Genomic DNA, 18,499 nt, shown 5'->3' with positions numbered 1-18,499 from the left:
ATTTTTCCCCCCTTCCCCCCTCCACCTCTGCTGGGAGCGGCACGGTGCTCCCGGGCTGGGAGCCCTCTGCTCCCGCTTCCACACCGCCTGTCTTACAATAACTTCGAAAATTACATCGCCCAGCTTAAATTCTCGCATTGTGCTCCCTTTGCTAGGGCAACCAGGAGTTCACCGAGAGGACAAATTTTCTATCCCATTAATTGTTTTTTTTTTTTTTTTTTGAGAAGCAGACTGACCCTTCAAACCCTTGACCTTTAAAGACAGTATTCTTTTTAATCCGGCACTTGGACCTAAATGTCTCTTTCTCTCCCTCCCTCTCCCTCTCTCTCCCGGTGTCTCTCACACACGTATTTATCTGCTCTGGCCACAATGGCGAGCGCGGCCCAAAACGCTGGAAGTGGAAGTTTGTCAATATCTCTAAGAAAGACAAAATCACCTCGGAGTCAATTTAATGGCCGCAGGGAACGCCACTCCGTTAACCCCGCTCCCCACCTCCCCTCCACCCAGCAAGAAAAATGGGAGTTTTCCAAGGTCTCCCTCCCCATTTCCCCCGCAATCTCTTGCTATACCTGGTGTTTTATTACACGGGGAACTCAGGTGTGACAAGCGCCTTGTGGTATTTAAAAACTAGACCCATTCTGCATCGGAGGGTTACCCAATCCTGTGATTTTTTATATATATATATATATATATATACATTATTGATTTTTTTTCAGGGTGCTGGCCGTCCCAAGGACTTGCTCCTCAGTGTTTATAACAGGGAAGGGGTGGGGGGAGCCCTCACACAGGCAGAAATCTTGGCAGCCTCGCCATGAATAACACCCCACCCCCCCCCGGGGCCTCCCCCGGCCCCCTGGTCCCGCTCTGGGGCCCGATCCGGGCGGTCCCGGCCCCTTGGCCCCACCGGAGCCCTTCCAGGGGAGGGTGGGACCCCCCGCGGGGGTGGCCCGGGGCCGTCCCCTCGGGCAAGCCCGGCCCACGCGTGTCCCGGCAGGGCCAAGGGCCGGGGCTCCCCGCGTGGGCAGGGGGAGCACGGCGGCCGCCTTCCCCCGCCCCCCTCTCCGGCCCCGGGCAGCCTTCATGGCTCCGCCCGGGGCAGCACGAAGGCAGGATTGACCCGTGCCTTGGAGGGCAGCCCGGGGGCGTGGGGGGGCCGGGGGGATACCGCCCCCGATGCTTCCCCGGGCAGCAGCATCCTGAGCCCCCCCGCATTAGTACACCACGCCGCATACAATGAGGCGCTGGCTTCAACTCACTGATGTGTGTGCGTGTGTTGAGGGGGGGGGGAGTTGCAAGGCTGCCCCATCTCGATACGGAGCAGGACAAACCCGTATTATTCATGTCCGAGCGCTCTCCCTAGAAACTGAGGAGCTGTCAAAGCCAGCAGAGATTAGGGGACCCAAGTACGAGGATCCCTGCGCTCGCAGATAAAGGTGTTGCGTCTGTTCTGGGGGAGATATTGAAATTTTAATCTTTAGGGTCACGTGACTCATTAAATAATTAATGCAGATAGTCAGGAATGGATCTGTGGCCGTCAGTCCTCACTAGGAGTGATTCTCTCACAAGTGAAACTCAACTCCTTATTACTGGAGTTTGTTTTTCTTTCTTTCTTTCCTTTTTTTTTTTTTTCCCTTTAAAAAATCCCACCTGATTTATCTTGAAAGATTCTAAACTTCTTAAGCAAGCAGTAGGGTCTGTGTTGGTAAGTAGGTAGTGTGTATTTCTAGCTTGATGACTTTAATTGTTTGTGCTTGCTTTGTCTGCTGAGCATTTGCTTAACAAGTTTAATATTTAGAAATGTTAAATCTTTGTTTTAGCTGCCTTGTGGTCACATTACGGCTTTTGGTGATTAAGCGTTACCGAGGCAAACACATTTGATAATGTTCTAATTCACACTGTGGAAGGCTGGGTGCCACAGTGCAGGAGGACCTGCTTTGTTCAATTTTCCTGGCGTTAATAAATCACCGGCTCCTAATGCAGGGCCAAAAAAGCAATGGAAAGGCAGTGAGCATTGTAAAGGAAAAGTCATGGGCGAATTTCTCTATGACTCATTAGTCTGAACGATTTATGTACGAACTTAAAGTGCCGCAATGAATATTAGAGTTTGGGATAACAACAAATTAAAAAAAAAAGTCATAGCGTTTGTAAAGTGCTTTATTGCTACTTAGCAATTCTTTCAAGAAGAAGCATAGTTTAAAGGACTGTGGCAATGTAAAATATGGTGGTGTGACTTAATAGCTCCAAAATAAATAACAGAAAGTCGCTGGCACCGTTTTCAGATACACACTCCATATTTAACACGAGTGGGGCAATCCAGTCACGGCGTGCTTGATCAATGTTTATTGCGGCTTGTAACATGACTATTGATTAGGGATCAAAACGGGTAAGGTATGAGCTGGAGCCGAAAATGCCAGGGGGTTTCCCTCTGCTCCGGAGCTGAATGGAGAGCAAGGTAGAGCTAAGGATAACCCCAGGCAGCAGCGCCCGGGCTCAGAGATCGCAGATTGAACTTTCCATTTTCTTTTGTGTTTGCCAGTAGATTTTAGCAGTCAGCGCTCTGAAATTTATGAGACGGCAATAAACAGCTTAGTAGGCTATTATTGCATGATTTTATGTAGACTGGAGTTCAACACCAAATTTAAAATTATTAGAGTAATTATGGAACTATTAAATTGCCAAAGCAAAGTATCTGCTCGAAAAGTTCTCCCAAGACAGACTTAATATTTCCAAGGCTCAGATGACATCCTTCCACAAGAACTGTATTATTTAATTATTAGCATTTACATTTACTGACTATTTTAAGATGCGTTAGATGTTTTTTATTAGCGAGAATGAATACAGGGGGTACGTTATTATATCTGACAAATTCATATGTAAACGTGATTTAGTAAGTGGCATCCGAATAATCTGACTATTGTCTTTTTGGATTGTGCAATATGGTTTTTTTTAGGGGAAGAGAGACCGTCCAGTTTTCCTCCCCCCTTCAATGGCTTTCAGTGTATTTTTTTTTTTAAGGAAGGTTTCGGGCCCGATGCTGTTTCAGTGAAGTCAACTGTTAGTCTCTTATTGTGCTGGTGGTGCCAGGATCGGGCCCTGGCTAACTGTTTGAATAAAAGCCCAACCACAATACTCCCCGCATTAGAACTGGAACTCTTTCCGCGTTTTATTCAACAGAGATGAACACCACTAGTTGTGTTTAATGTCTGTTCTTGATTAAATGATCCTAAACAAAGGTTTCCCAGAGGAAAATAAAGCAGACATTCATGTAACAAGAGTTTGGAATGACAATATTTCCAAACACTTGGAGACAGAAGGCATAGCTGTCTACGGGAAAGAGGAAAAAAAAAAAAAAAAAAGAAAGAAGGAAAAAAAAAAAGCCTCCCGCTTTTATTTCTCAGATAGCAGCGCTCCTCGCCCCGCTTCGCCTCGGACCCGCGCCCTCTCCGGCCGTGCCCGCCCGGCGCCGGGGCTCTCCCGGCGAGCCCGGTGTCGCCTATGAGTGAGCGGCTACCTCCCCCTGCGCTCCCCGTTAAGGCGTTGTTTGTTGCTTGTTTGCAGAGAGCCCGGGCACCCAGGAAAGCCGGTCCGGGCGGGCGGCGGCAGCCGGGAGAGCCTCAGCCCCAGTCTTCGCGGTGGGACGAGGTAAGAGCCCCGGGGGTCGGGGGGCGAGGGAACCGCTGCCCCGTACCTGCGCACAGGGGAAAGCCCCCCGGAGCTGGGCTTCGGAGTGATAAATATTTAACCCAGCCTAGATTTTTCTGGATTGGCTCTATTCATCTTCCGCGGCTGGTGAATGCGCGTGTCCGGGCAGACAAAGAAGCGTGCGGGACCTGAGTGATAGCCGGCCTTATAAAGGGGACAGGAAGGATGCAAAGTCATTGGAAGAGCCAAAGAGGTTGAGAATGCCTTTGTCCCTTCTTAGCTCCTTCTCAAATCAAAGGGCGAGGGAGATAGCGGGAGGCATGGCGGTGCGGGATGGCTCGGCGCTGCTTGCTGCTTCCTGCTCGAGGAGCGGTGCCGCCAGCCCTGCGCGCTTGGCGACGGGAAAAGGTTGAGTTCAGGTGGCGACCCTAGAAAAACCTGCCTTTTGTCTGAGTGCACGCACCAGAATGGACCGCAGATAAGTTTCAGGTATTCGTCCGTCCCGGCCTGCCTCGCCCCGGCCGTGGGGTGGTGGCTGGTGCCTGCCTCCTGGATGCGGTTGTTCCGCTGGCAGGAGGAACGCGATGCTTCTCATAGCGAGCATTTGCTAGAGCCAGCCTCAGAGGAGGGAGGATTACAGAGAATTAGCTTAAATTCCTGCTAGATTTACCTGCTTATTTTTGGACGCTGATGTACAATTAGTATATTTTACTACCTTTTAAAAGCGGCCATAAATTACAGGACTACAAGGGCTCTTTGTGTTGGCTTAATGGGCTGCTTAAATCTTAACTACAAAAAGGCGCTGCAAATGTCTGTTCACGCTTACGTTAGGAAATTAAAAGGGAGAACACGCTACGAAGGAACCTTCCTCCGGTGGCATGCGTCCACGGTATTTCGTGCAGAGATATTTGGGATTCCTTAACTGACCCAGCACTCCCAGCCTCAGCTGACTCCCAGCAGAACTTCTTCCATGAGGGCAGAGTCGATAGCTCTACTCTTTATCTGCTTCGAAGTGATCAAAGAGCAACTTTATCTCTATCAGACGCACAGATGTAGGTAAACAGTTCTGCATCCCAGCAGATTTCCAGTCTTTCGAGGAAGCAAGGAAATAAATGCTTGTGTCGTATGGTCATTCCCATGTCTTCTCCACATGGGAGTGACACCTTACCTCTTAACAACTGGCATAAACGTAAACATGAAAGACGGCAAAAATCCTAAATCTAATTGTGTTGAAGGTAACTTTAAATAGCATTAGTGCTAAGAGTGGCTATTAATGCCAGAGCTCGCACAAAGGCTTTCGCCTAATGAATGTACGTTATGAACCCAGATCTGTTTGTGGTTACTGAGCTTGGAATTTCAGCTCAGCTCGAAGCCATGTGTATGAAGTGCAGAAAAATCAGAAGCAGACCTACTGATAAACGCCACATTTTTTTTTCCTCCTAGAAACCGTGTTTCAGGTCTCCAAATCATCGAGGTAATAAAACACAATGTTGAATGTCCAGGAACAGGAACAAAGCAATATAGAGGTTGGCGGGGGAAATCTAGCGTCTGCTACTTACAAGATGATTTGAATTCGTATTTGAAAACTCATAATCATGATACTAAAGCAAAGAAAGCTTTTCCAAATTCGGCGGAAGGGAATCATTTTCAGCTGCGACCCAGGACAGTGTAAAGTTAGGAAGATTCCCCCTTCAGCCGTCCCAAAGCACACCCTGTGTAAGGTATTCACACGTCAAGAAGTTACTTTTCTTAAGAATTAATTAGTTTCCCCACTACATACACGATGTTAATTGTTAAACAGTAGTTTTAGCATTAACTTGACAATTAATACTAATAAAGATGTTCATAGAAACAGGGGGTTGAAGCCAATAGCCATAGCTAGCGTTAAGGCATTTAAGCTGACTTATGATTGTGATTTATTGCTTTTGTAGTTTCTATTTGCTCAGGACTGCAACTTCTAAAGCCATCTTTCTGCTTTTGATGCAAAGCAGTCAATAACTTTTTACAACAGACCCAAGAAAGTCTGCCCTGCTTTTTTCAACATCTGCTCCGTTCCCATTAATTTCGGTTTCATTGTTTCAGAGGAACTTTTCTCTATGTTTCTTTTATGAGATCTAAACGCACTGGTTTTAAAAGCGCCACGAATCTATCTCGTCCAGTAAATATCAGTCTTGGTTCGCGTTTAGTGTGAGGGCAATGGAGTTCAAGTCGTGATGATAGTTGCAGTCTTAGACATGTCGTGTGTGGATAATGCTCTCTCTCTTTCAGAGGTATATAATTTTTATTCCAGTTCTTAGTGAGGGATAATATATGTATATCCTGTCAGGAGCTCACTTCCATATGAAAAATTGCAAATTCTTCCTCTGTTGTAATGTCACGCTGACTTTGCTGCACTGTCCACTCATATACACTGTTACTGATGGGTTTAAATTCCAGTGGCCCACTTTTACAGTCCAAGTGAGGGTACGGAAGACATGCCTGTAACTGTAAAAATCACCTTTAAAAAGAAATCGCCTTCCATTCTGTTGTAGGAAGTGCAGGTGAAACACTAAGAGGGGATATGCAGTTAGCTGAAAGTTTTCTTCGAGCTTATGGGGGATGGTGGAAAGGTTTAGGATAAGGTATATACATCATGATGCAAAATGCTGGACTCACAGAACTCGGTCAGAAACACGTTAAAAGCGTCAACTATCTGATTTTCTTTGACTCTAGCCAGAAAAGTTATGTGAGTTTAGGGTTTCTTTTGTTTGTTTAGCTTATTGTGTCAATAGCAAAAGTTAAACAATCTTGCAGGGAAGATGTACTGTGTTCGCACACAGGCGAAGCTGGCTCGCGTGGTAGGCTGGCTCGGGGACCGAATAGAGCTTTGCTCTTTTTTTTTATTATTATTATTATTTTCCCCCCCTTAGGCAGAGAGCTCCCCCTTCCCATTTTTTTTTCATCGTTAGAAACCTATAATTTTGTGCATCACTCAAACTAGCTGTATAGGAAATGCGTAAGCACAGGTTTAACAGCAAGGTCCCAAAAGGTTTTGCAAAATTCAGAGGCACGCCGGTGAAGGAAGGTGTATTCTTCATAGTGTGTTACAAGGACAAAAATCAACTAGCCTCTTAGAAGAGACTCTTTTTTTGCCTTTGTCAGGTAATTATAGGTCTTTTTAGTTTCTACAGGAGCCCTGATGTAGCGTGTGGGAGTTGAGCAAGCTCTCTACAATGGCAGGGTAAAGGCGTCTGGGGGTGGGGGGAGGTTGGTGGTCGTCCCGTGTAGAAGGGGGCTGGAAATAATGGTATTAGGGTTTGGGCTTTCTTCGGGGGGTTGCAGAGGACACGCGACGTGGAGCAGAGTGGCGGGTCCGGGGAGCAAATGACGGCTAATTAGGCTAAGTAGCAAAGTGCAGTGTAATCCCATGTTACGAGAAGATTTCCTCTTACTTTTCAATGGGCTTTGTATAAAGAAATATTGATGTGGGAGGAAAAAGACTCTAACAAATCTCCCCCCCACCCCCTTAGTCAGCTACATCTCTTGATTTTTTTTTTCTTCTTCCCTCCCTTAAAACTCTTCTTCAACATACCGGGCTAAGGCTTTAAAAAGCCAAGGCTCGCTCTAAGAAACCCTGTTCCTTCAATGATTCCCTATTTCAAATAAAAGGATTTAAGTTGACGTATGACCACGTGAGCACATAATACAGCGCATTATTGTGGCATTTGGAGTGGAGACCCGGTCTGGCTCCGTCTGCGATTACGCTTTTCCAGTTTCTGTTCAGAGCAAGCACCGCTTTCTATTATTTTTTTTTCCTGCCCCCATCACCGTCCCTGCAAGAGCTGGCCATTTCGCTGACAGCTTTCGTTCCTTATGGAAAGATTATTGTCGAGCGGAGAGGACGAAATGCTTCGTTAGAAAGGATGGATTTTATTTTAAGGTATTTCCGTTGATTGTTCATTTATGTGGTGAGTTATTGCTGTTCGAGGCAAAGGTCAGTAGAAAAGGCTGAAGCGAGTGCGTGTGTGTGCGTGCGTGTGTGTGCACCCGGAGCCAGGCTGCTTCCCCCTTTGTTTCAATTTGCTGCGGTAAATATTCAACTCTCCCCTCGCAGCGAGCGGAGCAGGGAGAGTTTGCTTCTTTATTTATTTTTCTCCATAGAGATCCCACACGGCTGTTGATGGCCAGCTGCCTCCGCTCCAGCCCCTCGATTGCCATGTTATCGTTATTTATGATCGGCTAGAGATGGGAAAGCCTCTCGTATTGTTTTCTTGCCGGGCTCCTTCTTTTTTTTTTTTTTTAATTTTAATTTTTAATTTTGATGTTTGTATGTTTATTTCTGGATGTATTTGGGGAGGTCGGGGAGGAAGGCGCGGGGGGGATGCTCCTCGGCTTGGGTCGTGCTCGAGTGTGGGGCGGTTGTTGTTTTATGTGTGTTTGTTCGGCCGCTGCCGCTCTGGAAATCGATGAGTATGCAATTGTGCTGCCATTTTATTTATGATGCTTTAGTGGTACTTTGTTTACCGGGAGCGGAGGGCTCAGCTCTGTGGCTTCCCCTTTCCAAACGAGCCAGGGGCTCCTCTTTATTTCTCCTCGGTGAGAAGGAGCTGCACCAAGAGCCAGCCATGGCTACTAACAATAAATCAGCCTTGGAAATGTGGTGTTGATTTTTTTTTCCCCTCTGAACGGGGATCTGGAAAGCGAGAATAACAGGGATAGCAGTGGAAATTATCTTCTAGGATAACATATACTAGTCCTAAACTCATATCCGTACTGTCTTTTACATAAATATATACATATCCGTATGTATAAATATTTGAGTATATGCAAGTATGTATAAATATGTCTATGTAATTACATTATAAGGAATGCACTTAAAATGACGAGAATTGAAGAATTACGTGGTTATCCAAGGAGGGCAAAATGTTACAAAAAAAATGACATTTCCCTGGTGGGTCCCGGCTTTGGGAAAGGTCACAGCGCCGAGGCTTTCTTTCCTCCAGTTTGGTCAGCGCCTATTTCTGCTGTACCATTTTGTCCCCAGCTACCGGGTGCTGGCAATTACTCTTCTAAGGGGTCAGGGAGGGAGAGAGGCAGAAAAGAGAAGGATGAGAAACAAAACCTACTGAAAACAAACCAAAACAAAAAAATGGTTATTTCCACTTGAACCTATTCGTGGCTATTGTGCAGGGACCCCCAGGGCCGAGATGCTAGCGCTGATTTCTCGCTTTCTTGCTCCTTAAGCCGCTCTCAGGACAGAACTGACCCAAATAAATGCTATTTCCCCTTCAGACCATCCTGAAGCACGTTGTCCTTTATCAGACACAGCGTCTCTCTTATGCCAGGGAAGAAGAACTGCTTTGCTCTTTTAGCATGTCTAAAAGCCGACGTTGGCTTTGCCATGTTTTGAAATGGGCCAAAACGCGCCTCAAAAATAAAGTGTAAGCTTTAATTGCAACTCAATTACTTGGCAGCGTTTCCTCTGATTTATGACCCAGTTCGGATGCATATTGACCCAGTTAAAACACTCATAAATAACACAGTCCTGGTTTGGAGCGAAAGAAAGCAAGGAGAGTTTTGTAGGAGCGGGGCATTTCGGCGGCTTGTGTAAATAACCTCAGACTGCTGAGCAAATAGCGAAGTGTCCATTGCGATTCTTTGCTGGTAGATAACATAAACAATAATCGCGATTAACCACGTCTGCTTGGACTGTCCGATAGCCCAGTCCTTCTACTATCCTCTGCTAACTCCCTAACGACTCGCAGAGACGCCGCTTCCAGAATCTGTCCCGTTCTCCTGCAGCCTTGTCCTTTCATCCCTAAAAGCCTCCCCCATATCAACCTTGAATTATAGCGCTGACCACTCGTCGGAGCATCCCAGGATAAAGCGCTTTCCGGGCATTATTTTGTTTGGAAACTAAGAACAACTTCACGAAGGCGGACAGTCCTGAAAACGAGACTTTTTGGAAGAAAATGCGGCTCGTTCCCGAGTCAGGAGTCAGCCCCAAAGGCTCCCTGTCCCTCCCCGAGCAGAGCCCTATCGCTCCCTGCGGAATGTGGCAGAAAGAAAATATTCGGCCTCTGAGAGGGAAAGGCAGATAAAAGCAGCGGGAATCTGTGCGTTGGGACACTTATCCCTCCATCATAAGGCACATAAAAAAGAAATCATCTTCTCGTGTTTAAAATGACCTCTTTGGGGAGAGAGGGGGCGTGGGGAAACGGGACTAAGAGGCAAATACTCTTTGCAGGCAGTGAGACGAAGGGAGGAAATACTTCAGTATTGCGAGGAACCACTTCGGTTCTTACAATTAAAGTCCCTTGCAAATCCCTCCAGTTTTAAAAAGCCCCCCCCCCCCCCCTCCGTCCCCGCTCTTAAATACAGACATGCAGCCCGAATAGCCAGCTCCGACGGTTCAGTGCACTCCTAGGAAAAGATGGCACAAGCTTTCGGCAGCGCTCCCCAAACCGGCCCGGTCCCCGGCGTCCGCAGGTTTCTGCAGTCCTCGGTTCCCCCTTGGCCAAATTTCTCCTCTTTATCCCGAAGGGCTCCGTCGGGGCTCAGCGGTGCCTCTGGCTTTTTGGTCGGCAAACAGGGCGAATGGCGGCTCAGCAGTTTCAGAAGAAAGTGTGGGGTTGATTATTGACTAAAAAGACTTCTCTTCCGATGCAACATTCAAGGGGTTGTTTGAAGCAAAATGCATACGCGGGATTTTTGCTTCTCCTCTCCTCCTACGCTGCCCGCTTCCCCTTTCATGTGGTGCCTTCTCACTTATGCCATAAGGAGCAAGTGTTTTCTGTTTTAGTGCTCTGTTTACAGCTTTGGTGCATGAAGTCATAAATCTTGCATAGCCATAAATGACAAAAACCATTGGTATGCGTAAGAGGCCACCCCAGCCTTATAGTGCTTTTTATTTCTCTCTTCCCCCTCGCTTTGTTTGTGCTTTAAGATGACGCCGGGCTCCCTCGTGCTTTTAACGGAAAAGTTTTATTTTTAATGCCTTCATTAACCGAGTAACGTCAAATTTACACCTAGGCACTCTGCGGAGCCCCCTCTTAGGGCGCGGAGCCCACAGCCCCTCATGCCTGGGGGGCAGCGGCTTCCAATTGCTTGAATTTCCCGTGCGAGCGCCCGGCTTGCGCCCTCGCTCCCGGGTTTCTCTTCTAGGGAAAAATTGGGGACTCCGCCCCCCCCAGCTTGGGGTGCTGGAAAAACAAAGGCGAGTGCCTTTCCCGGAGCTGCCGTGGAGCGGGAGGTGAGGGAGGGCTCCCACGGGCCCCCACCGGGGGGCTGCGGGCACCCCGGGCCGGCTGTGCAGCACATGGGTGGGTGGGAGCGCCTCTGCGCCCGTCCAGGGCAATGGGGAGATTTGGGGGGGCGAGGGGGGTGTCCGGGCGTCCATCTGTGTGTGTGCGCGCTCACGCATGCACATGCATGAGTTAATAATTAGTAACTCTAATGATTTCCAGCGTGGCTCTGGAAACATTGCCCAGAGCGGGGCTCCTGGTGGGCTTTGCTTGGCTCCCTGGACCCGGCTCTCCGGGCCGCTCCCCTCCCGGGCTTTGCGGGGCTCCCGGCGGCGGGGCTATTCCGCGGCCGCCCCCAAACCCCACTCGTAAGAGGGACAAAACAAACAACCCCGCCACAGCAACCCCGGAGGCTGGTGAGAGCGACCCTTTGTGAGCGCCGTTTGTCTTCATTAGCATAATTTTCCTGGACTTTGGTGACGCCCGGGTGCTGGGGGGGGGCCGCACTCCTTCACTGCCACACTCCTCCGCTCCTTCCCCCAGTCCCCAGGCTTCCCCAGGCGGCCGCCTTTCTTTCTTCCTTCCTTCTGTTTTTTTTTTTTTTTAATTTGTCCTTTTTTTTTTTTTCCCTGCTCCCCCCCGCCCCCCCCCCCCCCCCTTTTTCTTTTCCTCTCTCTCCTTCCCATCCCCGCCAGGAGCGGGGAGCAGCCCTGGGAAACGTCCCCGTCCTCCGGTGTCCCTTACAGGGGGAGCCCGGGGACGGGCTGGGGCAGGGTGGGCAGCGTGGAGCGGGAGGGGGCCGGGGGAGGCGGGTGTCCGGAGCAGCCGTCCCCATCCCTTGCGGGGCAGGGCTCGCCCCTCCCGGCCGGGTGCGGAGGAGCTGAGCCGGTGCCCATCCCGCAGCCGCAGGGACTTGGCTGGGGCAACTAGTCCTTGCTCTCCCTGGGCTGTGTCGCCGAGCTTCCAAAAAAAAAAAAAAAAAAAAAAAAAGAGAGAGAGAGAGAGAGCATGCTGGCTTCCGCCTCAGTCGTCAGAAGTTAAGGTAAGCAGGCCACAAATACGCTGCTATCAGTCGTGAATGGCGGAGTTTATGTCCCAGTGATTTATGACCGTAGACTTAAATGTCGGTTCAAGAAGAGTTCACAAGCTGGGGCTTCCTTCCAGGCAGTGACTGATACCCTTACACTTCGTGTTCAGGCAGCTCTCTCTCCTCTCCCCCCAACCCCCCCCCACCTTCTCTCAACTTTGTCTTTATCTTTCAGGAAATCTTTCGGGGGGGCTGCCTGGTTTCTTTCGTCCTGGAGTCAGAGTTTGGGGCTCGGCTGGGAGTTGCAGGGAAAAGATGTGGTGGTTTTAGGGACGGGCAAGGGGAAGGAAGGAGAGGGTAGGGGAGAGCTGAACTGAGGAGCGGGGGAGACGGGGGGGACGTGCCTCCCCCAGGCAGCTTTCATCTGCTGTCTCCGGTCTGTCTGGCGGGGGGAGAGGTTGGTGAAGGGCAGAGAGGTGTATTGCGCAAATGGAGATGGAGCCGCTGAAACGGGCACTGGAAAATTTGGGGGCCCAGCTGTGTTGGCGAGAGCTGGCCTTTTGTCTTTGATGGGGGAGAGGAGAGCTCTTCCCATCCCAGGCACCAGTTTGGGTGGCAAACTTTCTCTCCCCCTCCTCTCCCGCTAGGGCGCTGTTATTATCGTGATCCCTGGCACTATAAATCCCGCTAGTGCTCTTTTCGCGAGTAATGGCCGTGCGCTCCTCAGGTTACCCCGCTCCTTTATAACTTTGTAGGAAGTGATTAACTTTCGCAGCCAAAGGCGGGTGCCGATTTTCCTTTCCTGGCAGAGGGCCGAAGATTCACTAGCATTTTGCCTCCGAAGGGGAGCTGCCCATTGTTCGCGCTCGGGGCGCGCAGCTCTCCGCGGCGCTCAGCCCCCGGCGCGGTGCGGGGCTCGCCCCAACTTGGAGAGCCCAGGGAAGGGCGAAATATTTGATGTCGCGACCGTACAAGGCGGGTGCCTTTTCTAAAAAATCACTGCTGGCTCTTCATTCTCCTCTGGCAGCGGTGCTCATGTTCTTGTTCTTTTTTTTTTTTTTCTTTTTTTTTTTTCCGGAAGCAAAGGAATTGAGAAAAATCACAGCAGGCCCAGAAGATATCATTAGGAAAGGGAGGCGAGGAGCTGGAAATTGTGTGCGCGCCTCAGATCTCCATCGGCTTATTAGCTTAATAACATCCAGAGAGCTTGCTTAGTGCAATAATAGGGCAGCCGCCCTGCTGTAGGTGTGCTACCTTAATTTTGTTGTGTTATAACAAAGGGAATACTGTTTTCTAAGAACTTGTATAACTTGAAAGGCTTAGAATGAGATCGTTTGGTGCATGTGTTGTGTAAGCCTTTTCGCCCCTAAGCATTTGTCGTCGTTAGATGTTTTGGGGGAAAATATCCAGCTGCTTAAGTGCAGGGGAAGTGGCAAAAGAAATGAGGGCTGATGTGACTCCTGAAAAGACAGAGTTGTTTGTCAACAAGGGGATAGGGGGACGGTGAGCAACACATTTTATTTCTGAGAACAATGTGTGTGCATGTGGAAAGAGCTGCTAGATCCGAAATTGCGCACAGGTCTCCACTCTCATTAGTGCGGGCAATTCTTTAGCTGGTTATTTTCAGGCAGGTAAGCAGTAGAATTTAATTTGAAGAATAACAGAAAGAACAGAAGGACTGGGGGGAAAAGAGAGGGAGGAGAAAGGGATTCGCCCGGGCAGGAGAAGCATTCTCTGGGTTTGTGTCCACCCTCTCCCCAGCCAAGTGACCCTCATACATCAAATTACATAGCAGTTTCCAAGACAGAACCTATTATCGCTAAGTTGGAAGGAAAGTTCAAGCCGTGGTCATGGAGATGAACGCTGGTTTTTCAGGTTCCTGGTGTGTGTGTGTGTGTGTTTTTTTTTTTTTCCCCAATCCATCATGTTTTAACAGGTAGAATCTGGCTGATTCCACGAAAAGTTAGTGTCTTGAAAATAACAAAAACAACAACAACAAAATAACAAAAAAAACGAACCAACAACCTCCAAAGCACCTAACTTGCCACTGCTGGCCTTGCTGAAGGGGCTTCACGTGGAGCCGGGTCCAGCTAAGGCTCCAGAGCCCCTCGCGGGTGGGGGCGGGCGTGGGGGACGTGGGGGCAGGGCCGGGGGCTCTGGCCGCGCTCCGGGGCCGTGCGGGAGCCGCTGCAGGGCGGGTGTGGGGGCTCACCCGGGCAGGAACCACTGCTGCCAGGGTGCTTGACCTGGGCGGCTGGAGGTGGTGTGCAAGCATGGAGGGGAGAAGGCGCTGGCTTTGTTTATTTTCCTATCGAGCGTTTCATAGACAAGCCAAAATCCGTCACTCGGGATCAGCGTGTGTAAATATTTCTGGCTAGAAAACCTTTCCACCCCGCTCCTGCCCCCTGCCACACGTAGACAGGAACAATCTCATGTATTTCTTTGAAGTTGAATGGAGAGCCGTAACCTGGAGAGAAGGGCTAAAAATAAAATGATGCCGGTTACAGGAGAGGGTTTGATCCTGGAGCTGGAATGAAGGCATAGCCCAGCCCCTTCGCATTAGCGATTCCTCGATCACCCTTATCTCAGAGACCGGTATTAAAACAGCCTCACAATGATAAATGATCAACCCCTTTGCCGTGTGGTGCCCCACTCTGTTTCTTAGGAAGAAAGAAAGGAAAAAACCCTAGAAAGCCCCTATCCCGGTGCAGCAAAGCACATATTTGTAGCTGACAGTAAATCCAGGCAGCTTTTATATCGAAATGCTCTGCGCCTGAGGCCAAGTCATGCTGCTAAATATTGCTGACCACTTTTTCTTTTATGGCTTTCATGTCACTTAGCTATTGAAAGTAAGATGGATTTGTACCATTTCTTCACCCTGCTCTGCTCTCCCCACACCCCAGGTCTGCCCGGAGAGGCCATTGGAGGAAGAGTGCCACGTGACAGAGGGGTGCCAATGTTATTCTCCAAGGGTGTCAAGACCCTGTCAGTTTGCGAAATAAATATTGGGAAACAACGAAATGCAAAAAGCGACCTACTACGACAGCTCTGCAATCTATGGTGCCTATCCCTACCAAGGAGCAAATGGTTTCACTTATAATGCGAGTCAGCAGCAATATCCTCCGTCTTCGTCACTTGTGGAAACTGAGTACCACCGCCCCGCGTGCTCCCTCCAGTCCCCCGGCAGCTCCGTGTCCCACCACAAGGCCAATGACATCAGTGAGAGTTGCATGAGGACCCTCCCCAGCCAGCCTCTCCAGCCCCCCAGCCTCGCGGACCCGCAGGCCCCACCGCAGCCGCCTCCGGCCCAGCAGTCGCAGCCTCCTCCACCTCCGTCCTCCGCCTCACCATCTCAAAATGCCAGCAGCAACACTGCCCCGGCCAACCCCACCAAGAGCCCGGCTCTTAACTCGCCCACCATGTCCAAACAGATATTCCCGTGGATGAAAGAGTCTCGGCAAAACACAAAGCAGAAAAACAGCAGTTCCAGTTCAGGTATGAAACATGCTCCCCCTCTCCCTGGGTGCCCCTGGGCTGGCCACGTGTCCTGCGGGGAGGAGGGTAGCCCTGGCCACCTTCACTTCGGTGAGGGAAGGGAGGGGGCTTTTTTTCCTCTCTAGGTTGACCCCCTTGAGCTTTTGGAGAGGAGCTCCTGCTGCTTGCAGCGGGAGCTCAGTGAGCGATCACCCCCCTGGGAAACTTTCCCAGACTTGCAGGATGGATCCGAAGTGATCAGGTTTTCTTGTGGCTCAAGTACTTGTGCCCTCCTGTGTCTATCACATTTCATAGGTAATCCCCACTCCAGTAAATCATGTCAGTGCGGAGCAGCCCAGGCCTTAAGCCAGAGGCCCGTCCCAAGTACTTTGTTGGCACAGTGCTGCTAGATTAATAAGACAGTGACCTATCTGCTGAAGTGTAACACAAATAAAATAGCTCATAATCATGTGCAGTCAGGATCAATGCCCTGCACGCAGTCAGAACCTCTTCCTATTTTAACAGGCTGATTGGCAAAGTTACAAGCCTGGTAAACAAAAATCTTCTGGAGTGCCATAAACTTAAGCCCATAAAATATTATTTGAGGGATGGAAGTATATATTAACACTTTTATTACTCAAGGAAACCCAAATCGATAACACCAGTGCTAGCTCCAATGCCCAGGAGTTGTGTTTATATTAACCTCTTCCTCTTTTTCTCTTAAACGAGTCTTGGAAATAGAGTCCAAAACTAGTGAATGTCTTCTCCTGTGTGCTTTTTAGAGCTCTGGTAATACTGCTGTTTACAGTCTTCCATATCATGCATTTATTTTATTAAAAAGCAATAACATTTAAATATGTCTGTACGCCTTTATGCAAGCATAGCCACCGTATGTTCTTATGTGCATTATACTTCCCAATTACTACCATATGTTTATGCTAGATGTCCTAGAAACAGTATACTGTCAGTTTTATATGTTATAACTTTATATGTGGATACCTGACCTGCAAACTTCTGTAGCTGATGTGTATACATCAGGGTTTTCAGAAAAAGGGGGCTGCAGATCTTCACAGTAGTGAAGAAGACAGGTAGTTCTTGAAGAGCTGCTTGAGCCTGGTACGTAAGCAAAGCCATAGATTCACCTTCTGAGTTTCTAAAACTTTCAGCTTTATTTCCCTGAACCTTTCTTATTCCTTTATGCAATGTTCAAGGTACGTTGCATGCTGTCATTCTTACAGAGAGCAAGGATAGCCATATAATGATGCTAATGAGGTGAAGAAAATCTACTGAGGCTTGTAGCTTGGCATGAATGAGCTCATGCCAGGGCAAGTACTCATCACACATGTGGGCATCTCATGGCCAAGAGCTGGACCATGCAGGTGCTGGTGTTGTAGGGTGCTGTCTGTGGTTATTGTGTCCAGGTTCACCATCTGATTGTGTTCTTTGTGTGATTTACTTAGGTGAGAGTTGTGCTGGTGATAAAAGCCCTCCAGGGCAAGCCTCCTCTAAGCGAGCCCGTACAGCTTACACAAGTGCCCAGCTGGTAGAACTGGAAAAGGAGTTCCACTTCAATAGATACCTTTGCAGGCCACGAAGGGTAGAGATGGCCAATTTGCTCAATCTCACAGAAAGACAGATCAAAATCTGGTTTCAGAACCGCAGGATGAAATACAAAAAGGATCAAAAGGGCAAGGGCATGATGACCTCTTCAGGAGGACAGTCACCAAGCAGAAGCCCTGTCCCTCCAGCCGCGGGGGGGTATCTAAACTCTATGCATTCTTTAGTAAACAGTGTCCCCTACGAGCCCCAGTCGCCTCCGCCATTTAACAAGCCTCATCAAAACACCTATGGCATCCCTGCATCGTATACCGCTCCTCTTAATAATTGCCCACCTCCTCAAAAGAGATACACGGGGACAGCAGCTGTGACACCTGAATACGATACTCATCCTCTTCAAGGCAACGGTTATGGGAATCCACATATACAGGGAAGCCCCGTCTATGTAGGGGGCAACTACGTGGAGACCATGACCAATTCTGGGCCTTCCATCTTTGGTCTAACTCATCTCCCTCATCCTCCCTCTGCCAACATGGACTACAGCGGGGCTGGGCCAATGGGCAACAATCACCACCATGGACCTTGCGATCCGCACCCGACATACACAGACCTTACCGCTCACCATCCTTCTCAGGGAAGAATTCAGGAAGCGCCCAAACTCACCCATCTGTAAGAGACAGGAGTCACTAAGTGGAACACGAAGCCCCCAACTTTTTAGAAGTACTCACACCTTCCTCTCTCTCCTCCTCGCCATGTGCCCTCCCCTCTCTTTCTTCTTTCTTTTGTTCGTTTTAGTTTGTTTTGTTTCCTTTGGTAAGAGCGTTTTCTAGTTTATGTGACGTAGCAATATTTGTTGCTTGAATTGCTCTATAGTTTCACTAGTGGATATTTATCTTCTTGAACTGTAGCCTTGTGTCTCACTTTGGGAGTATACATAGGCTTTATACTTTACCTTCTACACTTTTATCAAAACAGGGTATATGAACAAATTTTCTATAAAAGGAATTCTTAAATGTGAATTTGTTCGTACATGATTGATCCCACGGGGAAGCAATTTTTTTTATTGCACTTCTTTTAAATAGCGAGAAAGACATCAAAAGCGCTTGGACAGGGACTCCCTGGACAATTATTAATACGTGTAAGTCTTTCAATGTGTGTATGCTGGTGAACATTCAGATTTATTTATATTTTTTTTTTGCAAACATTGAATAATCTAAGTGTTTAAAATTTTATTTATCCCCATTTGTTCATATTTATATATATATAAAAAATCTGTACCCTGAATATTCAGGAGGTATTTACCTGGCCATACGTTAGATGGCATATCGGCACGCGTAGGAAATACCATTTGAAAGGAAACTATAACTCCTTTATTCAAAATGATGATAACGATGATGATGACGATGCAATAAAATCTGGGAAAAAAAAAAATCACAGTTTGAATAATTTATGCTTGTAACATCCAGCTAGGCGGAAAGCGTGTAAAGCTGAAAAGGCTAGATTTGTTTTGAAAGTTATACATTCCTTGCTGCTCACGTTCTGAAAAAAAAATAAAGTTTTTATTCTGAATAATAAA

The 18,499-nt window shown here is 48.4% G+C and overlaps 1 protein-coding gene across 4 annotated transcripts in view; it reads left to right on the top strand.

The window, feature by feature from the left end:
• HOXA3 (homeobox A3) overlaps positions 1-18,499 on the top strand; it is an 18,648-nt gene extending 149 nt beyond the window's left edge. Inside the window, exons 1-3 of one of the 4 annotated variants that reach the window (XM_080579642.1) lie at positions 24-3,642; positions 14,796-15,387; positions 16,827-18,499. In XM_080579642.1, the coding sequence (XP_080435768.1) occupies positions 14,913-15,387; positions 16,827-17,596 (1,245 nt within the window). In that variant the 5' untranslated portion in view covers positions 24-3,642; positions 14,796-14,912 and the 3' untranslated portion in view covers positions 17,597-18,499. The other 3 variants (XM_080579645.1, XM_080579643.1, XM_080579644.1) reach the window with 3 other exon arrangements.

Source organism: Anser brachyrhynchus (assembly GCF_964034855.1).
Source record: "Anser brachyrhynchus genome assembly, chromosome: 2".
NCBI lineage: Eukaryota > Metazoa > Chordata > Aves > Anseriformes > Anatidae > Anser > Anser brachyrhynchus.
Note: the sequence above shows the minus strand (reverse complement) of the source record. Positions and strands in the feature narration are given on the sequence as shown.